A 15,340-nucleotide genomic window follows, 5' to 3' on the forward strand; every position below is an offset into this window, starting at 1 on the left:
TGCCGCTTGATAGGCCCCTTCAGCAGGCCTTTGGCAACAGGTGGGGCACTCCTGCTCCTGTGTGGCTAGAGAGAGGAGAGACACAGTACTTTAGCTGTCGGACTGGGGCGTTTTAACCACAGCCAACCTGAGAAAATGATTGCTATCACCACTGTGTGCTGCTGCAGTCTCTCTTTTAAAAAAAAAAAATTTTTTTTAATGTTTATTTATTTTTAACAGAGACAGAATGCGAGTGGGTTAGGGGCAGAGAGAGAGGGAGACACAGAAGCAGAAGCGGGCTCCAGGCTCTGAGCTGTCAGCACAGAGCCCGACGCGGGGCTCGAACTCACAAACCGTGAGATCACGACCTGAGCCGAAGTCAGACGCTCAACCGACTGAGCCACCCAGGCGCCCCTGCAGTCTCTTTTGAGTATGCATCTTACTACTTACTGTGTTTACCAGCTTATTACCTAGAATAGCAGCCAAGTTAGCAATCTCAGTGGCTTAACACAACCAAGATTTATTTGTTGCTCACATATCATATCCAATCAGAGTCAGGGTGGAGAATGTCTGTCTTTCTCTATACAGACACTCAGGGGCTTGGGCTGATAGGGGCCCCAACCATCTTGTAGCCATTTAGGGGGACTCATGACTTCCAGGTTGCCATGGCAGGGAAGAGAATCAGCATTCACTCTTCAGTGTTTTTGCCTAGAAGTGATAGAGTCATTTTGCTCATAGTTCATTGGTCCATACTGGTCGTATGACCCTGCCTAACTGCAGGGGGACTGGAAATAGGGGGGAACCTATGGAATATTCGATGAGCATTACCAAGGAGAGATGATATGTGGTATTGTGTGTGTTAAAACTATATATTGAGGGGCACCTGGGTGGCTAAGTCGGTTGAGCATCTGACTTTGGCTCAGGTCATGATCTCGCAGTTCGTGAGTTCAAGCCCCACATTGGGCTCACTTCTGTCAGCCTGTCAGAGCAGAGCAGGCTTTGGATCCTCTGTCCCCCTCTCTCTGCCTGCTCCTCCCCCACTTGCACTCTCCCCAAAATAAATGAATATTAAAAAAGAAACTACATATTGAAAATATGCAGCTTCCGATTTTCTAGATCTGCCAAGTTTCATTTAATCTCTCAATTTTCTAAGCCTCAGGTTCAAAGAGGCCACCATGGCAGCAGCTTTTACTGATGGCCTGGTAGGGGCAGGGAAGCTGCTGCCAATCGCAGAGTTATGGGATTCATGAGCAGAGCAGCAGGTAATACAACAGGGAAATGGCGGGGGCAACTGTGACTTCTGCTGACTTGGTGTGGTTACTTTGTGTGGTAGGCTGAAAAATCCTCCCCCCTTTCTTTACCCCATAGATAGCAGGTCCTGATCCCTGGAGCCAGTGGGTGTTACCTATATGGCATCAGGGGTTTCGCAGATTGATCAGATTAAGGATCTTGAGTTGGGGGTTATCCTGGATTAGCCCAGTGGGCCCTGAATGCTGTCACATGTATCCTCATGAGAAGGGAGCAGAGGGATTTGACACTCTGACAGAAGGGGAGGAGGCAGTGGACCATGGAGGCAGAGACTAGAGTGACATGGCTACAAGCCAAGGAATGCCCACAGCCATCAGAAGCTGGAAGAGGCAAGGAGTGGATTCTCCTCTAGAGCCTCCGAAGGGATTGTGGCCCAGTAACTGGGGGATGGGGCAAGAGTGAAATTTTTCTTTCCGTACTCTCTTTTTTCTTTCTTTTTTTTTAAGTTTTTTTTTTTTTTTTAATGTTTATTCATTTTTGAGACAGAGAGAGAGAGAGAGAGAGAGAGAGAGCAGGCACGAGTTGGGAGGGGGAGAGATAATCCTAAGCAGGCTTTGTGCTTGTCAGTGCAGAGCCTTACATGGGCCTGGAACCCACGAACCATGAGATCATGACCAGAACCGAAGTCCAGAGTCAGTCACTCAACCGACTGAGCTACCCAGGCGCCCCTCCTTACTCTCTTTTCTCATCTTTTAAATTTAAACCATGTGAATCTACTACCTATTCAAAAGAAAGCAAATAAAATTAACCTTTACAGTTCTGCCAACCCTACAGTAGGGGAACATGGTTCATTTTATTGTGATCTTGTAGAATGCACAACTTGTGATGTGTGGAATGCACTTGTCATTCTTTTCAGAATGTTGCCCCATGGGCCCTCCCATCCCACCTACTCCAGTTTCTTCTCTCTCTCTTCCGGTGTTCGGGGGGTAAGTCAGTGGTGGGAAAGAATTATGTGGAAAAAAATAAATGATGCTGTAATAATTACAACTTTTGCTTAGAATTTCAAAAGGTAATCTGACTAAAACTTACCTCAGAATTACCTCCCTTTCTGGATCAAGGCTTCCAAAACAGTGTGCTGAGATTTAATTTCCTCAGCCTTGAGGAGTGCAGGCGAGGGCCAGGGTAGCCAGAGCCCAACCCCCACCCCCCCGGCTGGTGGCTTCTACTTCGAGAATACTGCCCGTTGCTGACAGTGTGCTATGTAAATATTATTTTCAATGTGTGCAGTGATGTGGAAAGGTTGGTAAATACTGCTCTAGGTAAACTGTGGCCTTATATTTTAGAATACGTGTTGCATAAAAACAGCTATGGAAAACAAACAAACAAACTTGCTGGGTCTTTGGGAAAAATTTAGTGATCGTTTTGCTCCAGTGCAGGAGTCCTTAGCCTTTTTTCCACCGCGACCCTTGTGATGAGGATGGTCATGACCCGGTGGCCATCCTGGTGAGGGCACTGGCACTTTTGCATAGCCCAAAAAGCTGGCTCGGCTTCAGTGTTTCCCACACACGCCTATAGGAAAAGAAAGTAGAGTAACATTTTAGGAAATGATCTTGAGTTCACTCTTATTTACCAAGAAGTGAATTGATGAAAACTTGGGTGTGTCCACCATCTGTAGGAACAAAGGCATTCTGACCCACATCATAAGTGACATCACAGTTGGGAACAACTGTCCTCACAGCGTAAGTAACATTTCGTATTGTGGCTAGCTGCATATATAAGGTAATTTTAAAACAACAAATAAGAGATCAAGTTTTTTAAAGAATTGGTGACAAGCAAAAAAAAAAAAAAAAAAATAGTGGTACCACATGCAGTGTATAAATAGAAACTTTATCAAGTTCAATTTTCATTTGAATTATATTTGTTGTTCTGTTGTGTCCTGGTGGGTCTGATGATGTTGGTAATGCTGTCTGTTCTTTATGTTTTCTGGAAAAAGTAACTGAATTAGTATGTCAATGTAGTATTATCTGAAGATATCTAAGAGCTGTTAAAATGTTTAAAAATAAAATGATCAATTCTCCCTTTGTTCTCTTGACAGGATAATTGAAGCTATCTGCATAGGTTGGTTCACTGCAGAGTGCATCGTGAGGTTCATCGTCTCCAAAAACAAGTGTGAGTTTGTCAAGAGACCCCTGAACATCATTGATTTACTGGCAATCACTCCGTATTACATCTCCGTGTTAATGACAGTATTTACGGGCGAGAACTCTCAACTCCAGAGGGCTGGAGTCACCTTGAGGGTGCTTAGAATGATGAGGATTTTTTGGGTGATTAAGCTTGCCCGTCACTTCATTGGTCTCCAGACACTTGGTTTGACTCTCAAACGATGTTATCGAGAGATGGTTATGTTACTTGTCTTCATTTGTGTTGCCATGGCAATCTTTAGTGCACTTTCTCAGCTTCTTGAACATGGGTTGGACCTGGAAACATCCAACAAGGACTTCGCCAGCATCCCTGCTGCCTGCTGGTGGGTGATTATCTCTATGACTACAGTTGGCTATGGAGATATGTATCCTATCACCATGCCTGGAAGAATTCTTGGAGGAGTTTGTGTTGTCAGTGGGATTGTTCTCTTGGCATTACCTATCACTTTTATCTACCATAGCTTCGTGCAGTGTTACCATGAGCTCAAGTTTAGATCAGCTAGATATAGTAGAAGCCTCTCTGCTGAGTTCCTAAATTAATGCATTGCAAATCAATTCTTGCATCCACTTCGTTTGATAGAAAGAGTTGACTCTCCTTCCTAGTCATCATGTGCTTCTTGCTGGGTGAGTGCTGCAGTGGTACTACCATCATGTTGGTAGGGTAAAAATTACCCTTCCCAGCTGAAGGGGTGAAAAAATGTACTTATAATGGAGTAAGTAGGATTGAGACCGTGAAGGGAAAACAATGACTCCTAGAATAAATTTTAGGACCTTATTTTATTTATGCCTGTCTTCTTCTTGCCTTGAACAATTACACTTTTTGTGTTTGTTTTAAAGTATAGTATGTGAACGTTTTAAAGCCAAAAGGTACCATTTTCCAAATGTTTTCCCATCTTATGAAATTCAGAAGAAGCTTGGAAGTTACAGTGTTTTTTTTTTGTTGGAGAGTAACATTTTTATTTCTAAATGTTTTATAATCTCTCATATCAATGTCAGAAGTATCCTGGAAACATATGTCACATGCAGGAACTGTTTAACAAATACTTTAAAAATTTGGCCAAATTTTAAACTGTATAATGGAGCTAGATATGAGCAAGGATAGTATTTGAAAAACTTTCCTAGCATATTTCTCAATTCCCTGATTTATTTTTGTTTCTATTATTCACCTTATCATACAGCTTTACGGAAGCTTGAGCATGTTTTCTTTTTTCCGTTTTGGATTTCTTTTATCTTTTTACTGAAGTGACTCAACAGAGTATTTCAGAATGAGGGGAGCTTGTATTGTTTTAGCATTTTATTGGAGTTCATTTTACTTGAATTCATTCACTGCTGTTACTAGGTGATAATTGTCCTAACATTCAGATGTCCAAACAAGAATATTTCCAACATAGGAATGATAATAGAAATAGTTTGATATTACAACCCATATTTATCTACTTCTGCTCTTAATTTTTTTCCGTGGGTTTAATAAGACTTAGCAGATGAAAGGATGTTTATGTAGCCTTTTTATACCAAAGTCATATTTAGATGTTGTCACGGGATTATCATAAAAAGAGAAATTAAATATTTCCTTACTCTTGGTTGCTATGTAGCTAAGCCAGTTTTAAGCCAGCTAAAAGCAGTGAATACATAATTGTTTGATCTGAGCTTCACCATGTTGAATTGCAGCTACACCAAAACTTCTTGTAACAATATTGAACAATATGCCACATTAATCTGGGTAGATTATTAGGATTAGATAATATAAAACTGTTGACTGTTTAGTGCTAAAATTTAGCAATATGAATTAAGATTTTGCTTTGTTAATCAGTTGCCATAAAGAAGTTAATATATAAACACAAAAAATTAAAGTCATAGATTCACAAATAATTTAATGTTATATACTGCAGTTTAGTGGGAGTGGAGAGGGTGGGTGGAGAGGAGATGGGGCCTGGATATATTTATTACAGAACAGAAGTGTTCATTAAAAGAATATTAGCTATCATCTAGTTCAAACGTCAACTAGCACAAGCAGACAACCAGGGCAAGAGAGGATATGACTGTGGAGGAATTAGGGCCAAAACCTGGATGTCTAAAAACCTACTTAGCCCAGCAGCTTATTCTTAACACATGTTTAGGGTTTGAGAAAAGCCTCAAGAAGCCACACTTCTTTGCCATTGCCATTGCCATTGCTGGGGTAATAATAGCAAAACCATTCCTTTTCCCTAATTTCTGAGTTTATGTGACATTTTGGCCATGAAAAGAATCTCACCCCATCTTTTTTACTATTGCACACTGGTATTGGTATGCTGCTTATTATATACTCAAAATAAATTCTGTTATTTATTGTCTACTTATTGTATTTTAATATATTTGAAATAAATGGCATGGATTTATTTTTTCTTACCTATTTTGATTAGGGCCTTGTGGTTCATGCGAATAATATGCAGATGAAAGCATCCCCATATTACTAATAAAGATATGGCAGCCATCCATTTTGCTGGCACTGAGAAGCCTTCATGGAAGTATGTCTTATGTCCCCAAATAAATTATAATTATCTTGAGGGCTGGGGCCCTCTTTCCGGCACACACCTTCATAGCCCCACAGCGTCTGTGACAGGTTTGGGCACATGCTATCGTTGACTGATTTGGGGGGAGAGATTTCTGTGTGAAGAGGCAAGGAGAAGCCCACACCCACAAGTGCACATGTAGAGCCGCATGTGTGAACACACACACAGACTTTGAGGCTGCCCTTAAGGAACAAGAAATCTCCTGTTGGTGGTGACAGACCAAGGACGTCTAATGACTAATCCAGCTACCCATTTACTAAGAATGGTGATAAGAAATTATAGAATACTTCATGAGTTAAGAGACTGTATCATGGACATTGTAATTTTTGAGGAACAGAGGCGTTTTTCATGAAACTTTTCCCTGAATGTTACTGCTTTTAAAAAAGCCATTCAGTAGGGCGATTTTTTAGTTGTGCATTTGGACGTTTCTCATAACTCCATCGTCACAGCACAGATACTTTCATTAGGATCTGTGTTAATACCAGTAAGTCAGATGTTATCCTAAATTATTAGAATGCTCAGTGAGGAAAGAGGAAACCCGAATGTTGGTTCTGGTTTTACCACATGTGAGATTGTAACTTAACCTTAGGTATATCTTGTTTTGTATCCTCTAAGATGGTGGGGTTTTTTCCAGATTAAAGATACAAATTACAGAATGCCTTTAAAAGCGAACATACTCTTAACAATCCAAGGCCTTATTTATCTTTTTCTTTTATGGCTCTTTTGTACTGTGGGTTGCTGGTTGAAACTGGCATTTGCATTTGCTTGGCTCTTGGTTTTCGCAGTTACTTGTCACCACACATTTGTAAGTTCTTCCTTTCTTAAAAAATGTAGAAATACGTTCTTTCACAGTGGCTGTCAGTAAGTCAAAGTAGTATTCTGTTTTTAAGTTTTGGTCCAGATGTCTTCCTTAGGTCTCCTGTGATCTGGGAGGTGGGGAAGATGGGGTTACATTGGATATTGGTGTTGGAAGGATTTCCTTTGTTGGCTTGATATTTTCTAAAAGCACCTTATTTTTCCTCTTTGTTATAGAAATGAAAAATAAAAAACTGAAACCTCCTAGCTGTGCTTCACTGTTAAGCTTCTGTAACCCCAAACTTAGTACATAGCTTCACAAAATATTTCCAGAGCCCTCTGATCCTACATAAATGTACATTCACTTATAGTATGCAATATACAGTCCAAACAAATATGGTGTAAATATTTCATAGTGTGACAGTAAATTAGAACTAAAGGGCCCTAGGGGTCAGTTAAGCATCCGACTTCAGCTCAGGTCATGATCTCATGGTTCGTGGGTTTGAGCCCCACATCAGGCTCTGTGCTGACAGCTCGGAGCCTGGAGCCTGCTTCGGATTCTGTCTCCGTCTCTCTCTGCCCCTCCCCCGCTCATGCTCTGTCTCTCTCTCTCAAAAATAAATAAACATTTAAAAAAAAAAAAAAAGAACTAAAGAGCCCTAGAGACCTTCTGGTCTACCACGTCCCCTTCCTTTGCCCTTTATCTTGTCCAAATGTCAGCGGCCAAGGAACTGTGCTCCCAGTGGCTTATGAGTTAGCTGTCATCCTGATTTACCTGGGACTTTCTTCGTTTTACCACTGAAGGTCCCCCCATCCGGGGAGATCCTTTCATCTCAAGAGAGATGGTCACCTGGGAGAGTTGGTCACCCTAGTATCAGGTCAGGCCCCCGAAACCTGATTTTCAGATTTTTAGTTCAGTAGTCTTTGGACATACTTCTATTTTATAACATCAGAAAGCATGAAGGATTTCTTTTTAAATATTTTCTTTGGGGCCTTGGAGCCCCTTCTTATAGGTCAAATAAAGAGCAAATGTTGCTTGTAGACACCCTAGATGTCAGGAAGGATGGCTTGGGACAAGTGTATAGGGAACTCAGACTTTCAGTAGAGTTTTTAAGTTTATTTATTTATTTTGAGAGAGAGCGAGAGAGCGAGCACTGGCATGCAGGGAGGGGAGGGGCAGAGCCCCTCACAGACTGAGCCACCCAGGCGTCCTCCAGTAAGTACTTAAACTTTGGGCCATTAGTGTCAATTTAATTGTCAGTTTATTGTTTTAGTGAATTGAACTTGATAATCTGCATTTATGCTATAATTTAAGCAAATTAATTAAAGTAGCTTTGGTGAGAATCCTTTGATTTAACACTATACCAAGCATAGTGAAAACATAAATGACATTTAGTGAATGAAAGCCTGAGGGAATAAATATTTGGATTTCACCTACCAGAACTAAGTAATGCGATGTCATTTATATCTGAAGAAGTGATCTTGCTTTATTTATGCAACATTGTATTAACACTGAAACTAAAATTTCACACAATTTTGTATTAGGTGGTTTCCCCTCCCCTTAGACTTTAATTATTTCATTTTTTTTAAAGTTTATTTATTTTGAGAGGGGCAGAGAGAGAAAGAGAGCGCCTGCGAGCAGGGGCGGGCAGAGAGAGGGGGACCGAAGATCTGAAGCGAACTTCGCACTGATCGCAGAGAACCTGGTGTGGGGCTTGAACTCAGGAACCAAGACATCGTGACCTGAGTCGAAGTGTGATGCTTGACCGACTGAGCCACCCTGGCGCCCCAAGGTGATTTGTTTTTAAAGAAAGAACACATAAGTAATGACAGGTGTTTTTGTTGTATTAATATACAATGAATTGTTCAATTTACATGTTTTTTAGCTGTGTGCTACAAGCTTGATCTGACAGCTCTGGTGGGTTTCCGTGTTTTCTTTCTCTGCCATACAGAAGGCAGGAGAATTCCACGTTTTTAGTGGAGAATAGTATTCGAGTTACAAATCCTGAACTGTGATACAAGCGGGGTGTGTGTGTGGTCATAGCTATACGTGCATTTATTTTGTTTTATTGTTTTAGCCATAGCGAATCTTTTATATGAAACACTTGGAGGTAAAAATGCAAAATCATGAAATTGATGTAAGGTTTGTAAGTTTCAAGTGAAAGGTTTTTGTTCATAGGACAGAATTGGAAAGTTTAGATTTTTTGCTTTGAGATAAACTGCCTAGCTTCTTATCTGTATTTTTATTCAATTTTTCTTATCATTTGGAAGTTTACTATTATAAACTACTATTTACTATTATAAATAGTAGAAATCATAGTTGTAAAATTAGAATAATGGGTCGTGGTCCCTTTCTTGATAAGATTTGTCTTATAATGATTTAAGGGAAATCACATTTTATTAACTTTCCCAATTAACTCAATTTAAAAAGATCAGGTGGAAGTTGAGCAACATATATGTTTGTCTTTTTCTTAAGTAATTTTTAAATTTTTGCTACAGTTTTTTTTCCCATTTTATTTATTTTAGAGAGCATGACCGGGGGAGAGGGGCAGAGGGAGAGAGAGAGAATCCCAGGCAGGCTCCATGCTTAGCACGGAGCCTGATGTGGGGCTCCATCCCACAACCCTAGGATCATGACCTGAGCCAAAATCAAGAGTCAGACACTCAACAGACCGAGCCACCCAGGTGCCCCTTATATACATTTTTAAAATGTATGCACCTTTATATGCTGCAGTGCAAGGCAGAGATAGGAGGACTGTAGCATGCAAGAAATAATTAGGTGCATCCCACTTTTTGTAATAAATAGGTTTACAAACGTATGGAAAAAAAGGTTGGTAAACTTCATCATATTTCATATACACAATAATGGATGTGTACAGGATCCAATTAGGGAATCCTTCCTGTGAGTCAACCTTCTTTTGTGTTATTATCCCCTAGCATATGTTTTTTAGGTTTGACTTTTCATGTATATAATAATGAGGTCTTATGAGATGGGCATACCTGTATAGGAATCAGAATCAGATTAAATTGGGGCACCAGGATGGCTCAGTCGGTTAAGTGCCTGACTTCGGCTCAGGTCATGATCTCATGGTTTGTGAGCTGGAGCCTGCTTCAGTTTCTGACTAAGCCAGCCAGGCACCCCTCATTGTGATTTTGATTTGCATTTCCCTAATGACTAATGATATTGAGCATATTTTCATGTACTTATAATGATTTATGTACCTTTGGGAGAAATGTCTATTCAAATAATTCTCCCATTTAAAAAATGGGTTGTCTTTTTATTGTTGAATGATAAGACTTCTTTACATATTCTAGATACCAGATCCTTAACAGATACATGATTTACAAATCTTTTCTCTCAGTTTGAGGGTTGTCTTTTCACTTGCTTAAGAGTATCATTTGTAGCATGCAAATTTTTTTAAATTTTCTTTATTTTAAATTTTCTTTTTAGTTTTTTAAAATTTACATCCAAATTAGCATATAGTGAAACAATGATTTCAGGAGTAGATTCCTTAATGCCCCTTACCCACTTAGCCCATCCCCCGTCCCACAACCCCTCCAGCAACCCTCAGTTTGTTCTCCATATTTATGAGTCTCTTCTGTTTTGTCCCCCTCCCTGTTTGTATATTATTTTTGTTTCCCTTCCCTTATGTTCATCTGTTTTGTCTCTTAAAGTCCTCATAGGAGTGAAGTCATATGATTTTTGTCTTTCTCTGACTGACTAATTTCACTTAGCATAATACCTTCCAGTTCCATCCACGTAGTTGCAAATGGCAAGATTTCATTCTTTTTGATTGCCGAGTAATACTCCATTGTGTATATATACCACATCTTCTTTATCCATTCATCCATCGATGGACATTTGGGCTCTTTCCATACTTTGGCTGTTGTTGACAGTGCTGCTATAAACATGGGGGTGCATGTGTCCCTTCGAAACAGCACACCTGTATCCCTTGGATAAATGCCTAGTAGTGCAATTGCTGGGTCGTAGGGTAGTTCTATTTTCAGTTTTTTGAGGAACCTCCATACTGTTTTCCGGAGTGGCTGCACCAGCTTGCGTTGCCACCAACAATGGAAAAGAGATCCTCTTTCTCTGCATCCTCGCCAACATCTGCCGTTGCCTGATTTGTTAATGTTAGCCATTCTGACAGGTGTAAGGTAGTATCTCATTATGGTTTTGATTTGTATTTCCCTGATGATGAGTGATGTTGAGCATTTTTTCATGTGTCTGTTAGCCATCTGGATGTCTTCTTTGGAGAAGTGTTTATTCATGTCTTTTGCCCATTTCTTCACTGGATTATTTGTTTTTGGGGTGTTGAGTTTAGTAAGTTCTTTATAGATTTTGGATACTAACCCTTTATCTGATATGTCATTTGCATGCAAATTTTTTTTAAGTTTATTTATTGATTTTGAGAGAGAAAGACGGAGAGGCAAGGAAAGAGAGAGAGAGAGAGAGAGAGAGAGAAAATCCTAAGCAGGCTCCACACCAGCAGCACAGAGCCAGACATGGGACTCAAACTCACAAACCGTGAGATCATGACCCAAGCTGAAACCAAGAGTTGGTTAACTAACTGAGCCACCCAGGCACACCTTGTAGCAAAGAAGTTTTAATTTTCAACGTAATCCAGTTTATCTTTTTTGTCTCTTCTGCTTTTGGTGTTGTATCTAAGAAACTCAAGGTCATGAAGATTTACTCCTATGTTTCCTTCTAAAAATTTTATAGTTCTAGGTCTTATTTTCAGGGATCTGATCCATTTTGAGTTAATTTTTGTATATGGTATGAGGTAGGGGTCCAACTTCATTTTTTCGAGGTGGTATCCTGTTTGTTGTTCCTCTACCATTGAAAACACTTTTTTCCACCATTGAGTGGTATTGGCATAGTTGTCAAAAATCAGATTGCCATAGATGTATGTGTTTATTTCTCCTGAACACCCAGTTCTCTTCCATTGATCTATATGTCTGTTATTCCAGAACCACAGAGAAGACTTTGGAGTATAAGTTTGGAAATCAGGAAGTGTGAGTTCTTCTTTTATAGGATTGTTACGTATCTCTTGCATTTCCATATGAATTTAGTATCAGCTTGTCCACTTCTGCAAAAAAAGGCAGTTGGAAATTTGATAGAGAATTGCATTGAATTCTGATTGAGAATGTAGATCAATCAGGGTAGTACTGCCCTCTTAACAATATTGAGTCTTCCAATCCATGAACACAGTATGTCTTTCCATTTACTTAAGTCTTGTTTAATTTCCTTCAGTGTTCTATAGTTTACAGTACAGAAGCCTTGCACTTCTTTGGTTTAATTTATTCTTAGTATTTATTCTTTTTGATGCTATTGTTAATGCAGTTGCTTTCTTAATTTCATTTTCAGATTATTCATTGCTAGTGTATAGAAACACAACTGATTTTTGTATCTTGATCTTGTGTCCTGGAACCTTGCTGAGCTTTAATAGTTCTAATAGTTTTTTGAGGATTCTTCACAGGTTTTTACATATCATCTGCAAAGAGAGATAATTTTACTTCTTCCTTCCTTTTATCTCTTTGTCTTACTGAATTACCCCAGCTAGAACTTCGCTAAAAGTCTCAAATAGATGTGGTGAGGGTGGATATCCTTGTCTTATTCCTGATCTTAGGGAGAAAACTTCCAGTCTTTCACCATTAGGTATGATGTTCGCTACGGGTTTTTCATAGATGCTCTTGAACGGGTTGAGAAACCTTTCCTGTATTTCTAGTTTGTTCAGTGCTTTATCATGAAAGGTTTTTGGATTGTAGAAATGTGTTTTAATGAAGAGATGGGTAGATTTTATTGTGAGTTGAGTTGTACTGTCAGTGTCGGGAAATACGTTTTGTTGAAGTGGGTTTCCAACTCTCTACAAGATAACTAATCAGGTTGAAGCCATAGAATTGCTTGTTGATGCTTTTTACGGTTCATCAATTGATGTACATTTAATGGTTTCTAAGACTATTAAACCGATTCTCTTCATTACCTCAAGTTAATTTGAGTTTGTGTTCACTTGCCTAAAGATACAGAGACGCACAGACACAAGAAAGATAATGTGTTTCTGTTGGTTGGGTTTTTTTAATGCCTTTTTATTACCTGACCTTGTGCTTCTCATACTCAGATAGTCCAGGAATGGTGACAGGATGCCAGTGGGTGGAGAGAGGCGCGCTCCATCCCCATGAACAGTCCTTGCTCTTGCGTGCAGTTCTCTTCCGCCTGTCTTGGGGGTACCTTGGTAGAAAAGCTCAAGAAGCAGGGAGCCTCTCTGCACTCCCGGGGACTGGATTTCCTAGCGTGTGTTAAGTCCACATCCTTTCATAGTACTTACAGGAAGTGCAAGAATCACTGAATTACTGGGATGGGGAGGGAGTCCTCTCCAAAACAAGACTTGATAGTTAATTAACCTGTGGCATTGCTGTAGGAAAGTTATTTATTTATTTATTTATTTATTTATTTATTTATTTATTTATTTAAATCCTTTGTGTACACATAGTAGGAGGGTTTGCCTAACAAGTATCACTACTGTGCTGGGCCCTGCGGGGCCCACAGAGGTGACTGTCAGCTGGCCTCACCCTGGCAGGTACCCTTTGAAAAACCCATTCCGTTCTGTGCAAAAGATTCATTTTGTTATTGGTTTAACCTGAGGGTCCTTTTCACAAATACTAAGCCCAGATTTTTTTAAATTTTTTTTTTTTTCAACATTTTTTTATTTATTTTTGGGACAGAGAGAGACAGAGCATGAACGGGGGAGGGGCAGAGAGAGAGGGAGACACAGAATCGGAAACAGGCTCCAGGCTCCGAGCCATCAGCCCAGAGCCTGACGCGGGGCTCGAACTCACGGACCGCGAGATCGTGACCTGGCTGAAGTCGGACGCTTAACCGACTGCGCCACCCAGGCGCCCCTGCCCAGATTTTTTTAAACGTAATCCCTCACCGTGAATATAATCATTGTGAAATTCCTCTAGGAAATTATGTCAGTAAAATAATTGAAGGAAAGCTCAATATTATCCGTAAACAACGCTTCCCCAGATGGTTTGAAAGATCACTTACAAGGTCGCATTTTGCAGTCTTTTTTTTTTTTTTTTTTTTAACGTTTATTTATTTTTGAGACACAGAGAGACAGAGCATGAACGGGGGAAGGTCAGAGAGAGAGGGAGACACAGAATCTGAAACAGGCTCCAGGCTCTGAGCTGTCAGCACAGAGCCCGACGCGGGGCTTGAACTCACGGACCGCGAGATCATGACCTGAGCCGAAGTTGGACGCTTAACCGACTGAGCCACCCAGGCGCCCCACAGTCTGACTTTTAATGGGTAGAGCTCCACTGGCATTTTTTTTTTTTTTTTTTTTACGAGTCATATTGCTAATGTGGTATTTGACTGAATACTTAACAGCTGTCTACTTTTGTACATATGCCCCAAAGGCCTTTGGTTACTGACTACAGTTTTAATAAATCTCACGAGTATGCTGGGTGAATGTTAATAATCTTCAGTACAAATGTGGACATCAGACCCGATGGAGTTACGATCCAGGATTTTGGACACCCTACTTTTGTAGTGTTATTTACTAAAAATGTTTAGGAAAAAAAGTTTCAAAGAGAGGTGTTCTTTGCTACAAATGTATTCAGTACTATTCATAACAACCATTCTTAGGAATAGTAGAATTCCCAATTGCTAGTCACTGAATACTTTAATAATGATTATCGTTCCTTATATTTACAGGGTAATGAGAATTATGGCAGCTTTTTCATAAAATGTAATGTACTAATGTCTTAACCATTCTTTTATTTTTACTTACTACTTTTATTAACTATTCTGAAAGTAAATCTCTGACCCTAGTTGGTCATCCTAAAAAACAAAATTTGCTGGGGCACCTGGGTGGCTCAGTTGGTTAAGCGTCCGGCTTCGGCTCAGGTCATGATCTCACTGTTCGTGAGTTCGAGCCCCACATCAGGCTCTGTGCTGACAGCTCAGAGCCTGGAGCCTGCTTCAGATTCTGTGTGTGTGTCTCTCTCTCTCTGCCCCTCCCCCGCTCACACTCTGTCTCTCTCTCTCAGTAATAAACATTAAAAAAAAATTGAGAGAAAAAAAGTGTAACTAGCAGTAACTCAAAAATACATTAGTCTCATTGTATTTATGGGTTCACGTTTCACAGGGAACCTGTGGGCCCCGGAAGTAATGGGTGTTTGTTGTAAAAGACCGAGCAGCAGCTGCCTGAGTCTGGCGGTTCTGATTTCTCTTCTGCCACTCGGAGATGGCCTCCCTCAGCGATGCACCCCTTCGGTGTTGCCTTCACCTGGTACACACTGGTTGATTCTTCTTCTTTCTCGGTTCAAATTCCAGAGTAGCATTACCATCACTAAGGTATGGGAGTGGTTTTCTAAGCCGGGCCTCCAGGCTCGGGGAGAGCAATCTTTCTGAGGCGGGGATATTGCTGTGGGCAGGGCAGTTTCTCTTGAGGAGGAGATGTTGAAAGTGCCATAATTGTTCTGCTGGGAGATTGCGCAGAACGCCAACCCAGGCCACCATGTTTAGGGCATTTTGCCGATTGGACATGACAAACAGGTAGTAGT

General features: G+C 40.3%; 1 protein-coding gene across 16 annotated transcripts in view; it reads left to right on the forward strand.

Moving 5' to 3' along the window:
* Positions 1-15,340, forward strand: part of KCNG3 (potassium voltage-gated channel modifier subfamily G member 3) — a 62,570-nt gene that overhangs the window by 38,101 nt on the left and 9,129 nt on the right. For 12 of the 16 annotated variants that reach the window (XR_006200863.1, XM_042933151.1, XM_042933152.1 and 9 more), the window contains exon 2: positions 3,323-3,751. Coding sequence is in view for 15 of the 16 variants with exons in the window: in XM_042933151.1 (XP_042789085.1) it covers positions 3,323-3,751 (429 nt within the window). In the remaining variant the exon portion in view is untranslated. Of the gene's footprint in view, positions 1-3,322; positions 4,823-15,340 lie in introns of those variants that run through there. The other 4 variants (XM_042933146.1, XM_042933145.1, XM_042933157.1 and 1 more) reach the window with 2 other exon arrangements.

The sequence above is a fragment of the Panthera leo genome, chromosome A3 (assembly GCF_018350215.1).
Source record: "Panthera leo isolate Ple1 chromosome A3, P.leo_Ple1_pat1.1, whole genome shotgun sequence".
Classification (NCBI taxonomy): domain Eukaryota; kingdom Metazoa; phylum Chordata; class Mammalia; order Carnivora; family Felidae; genus Panthera; species Panthera leo.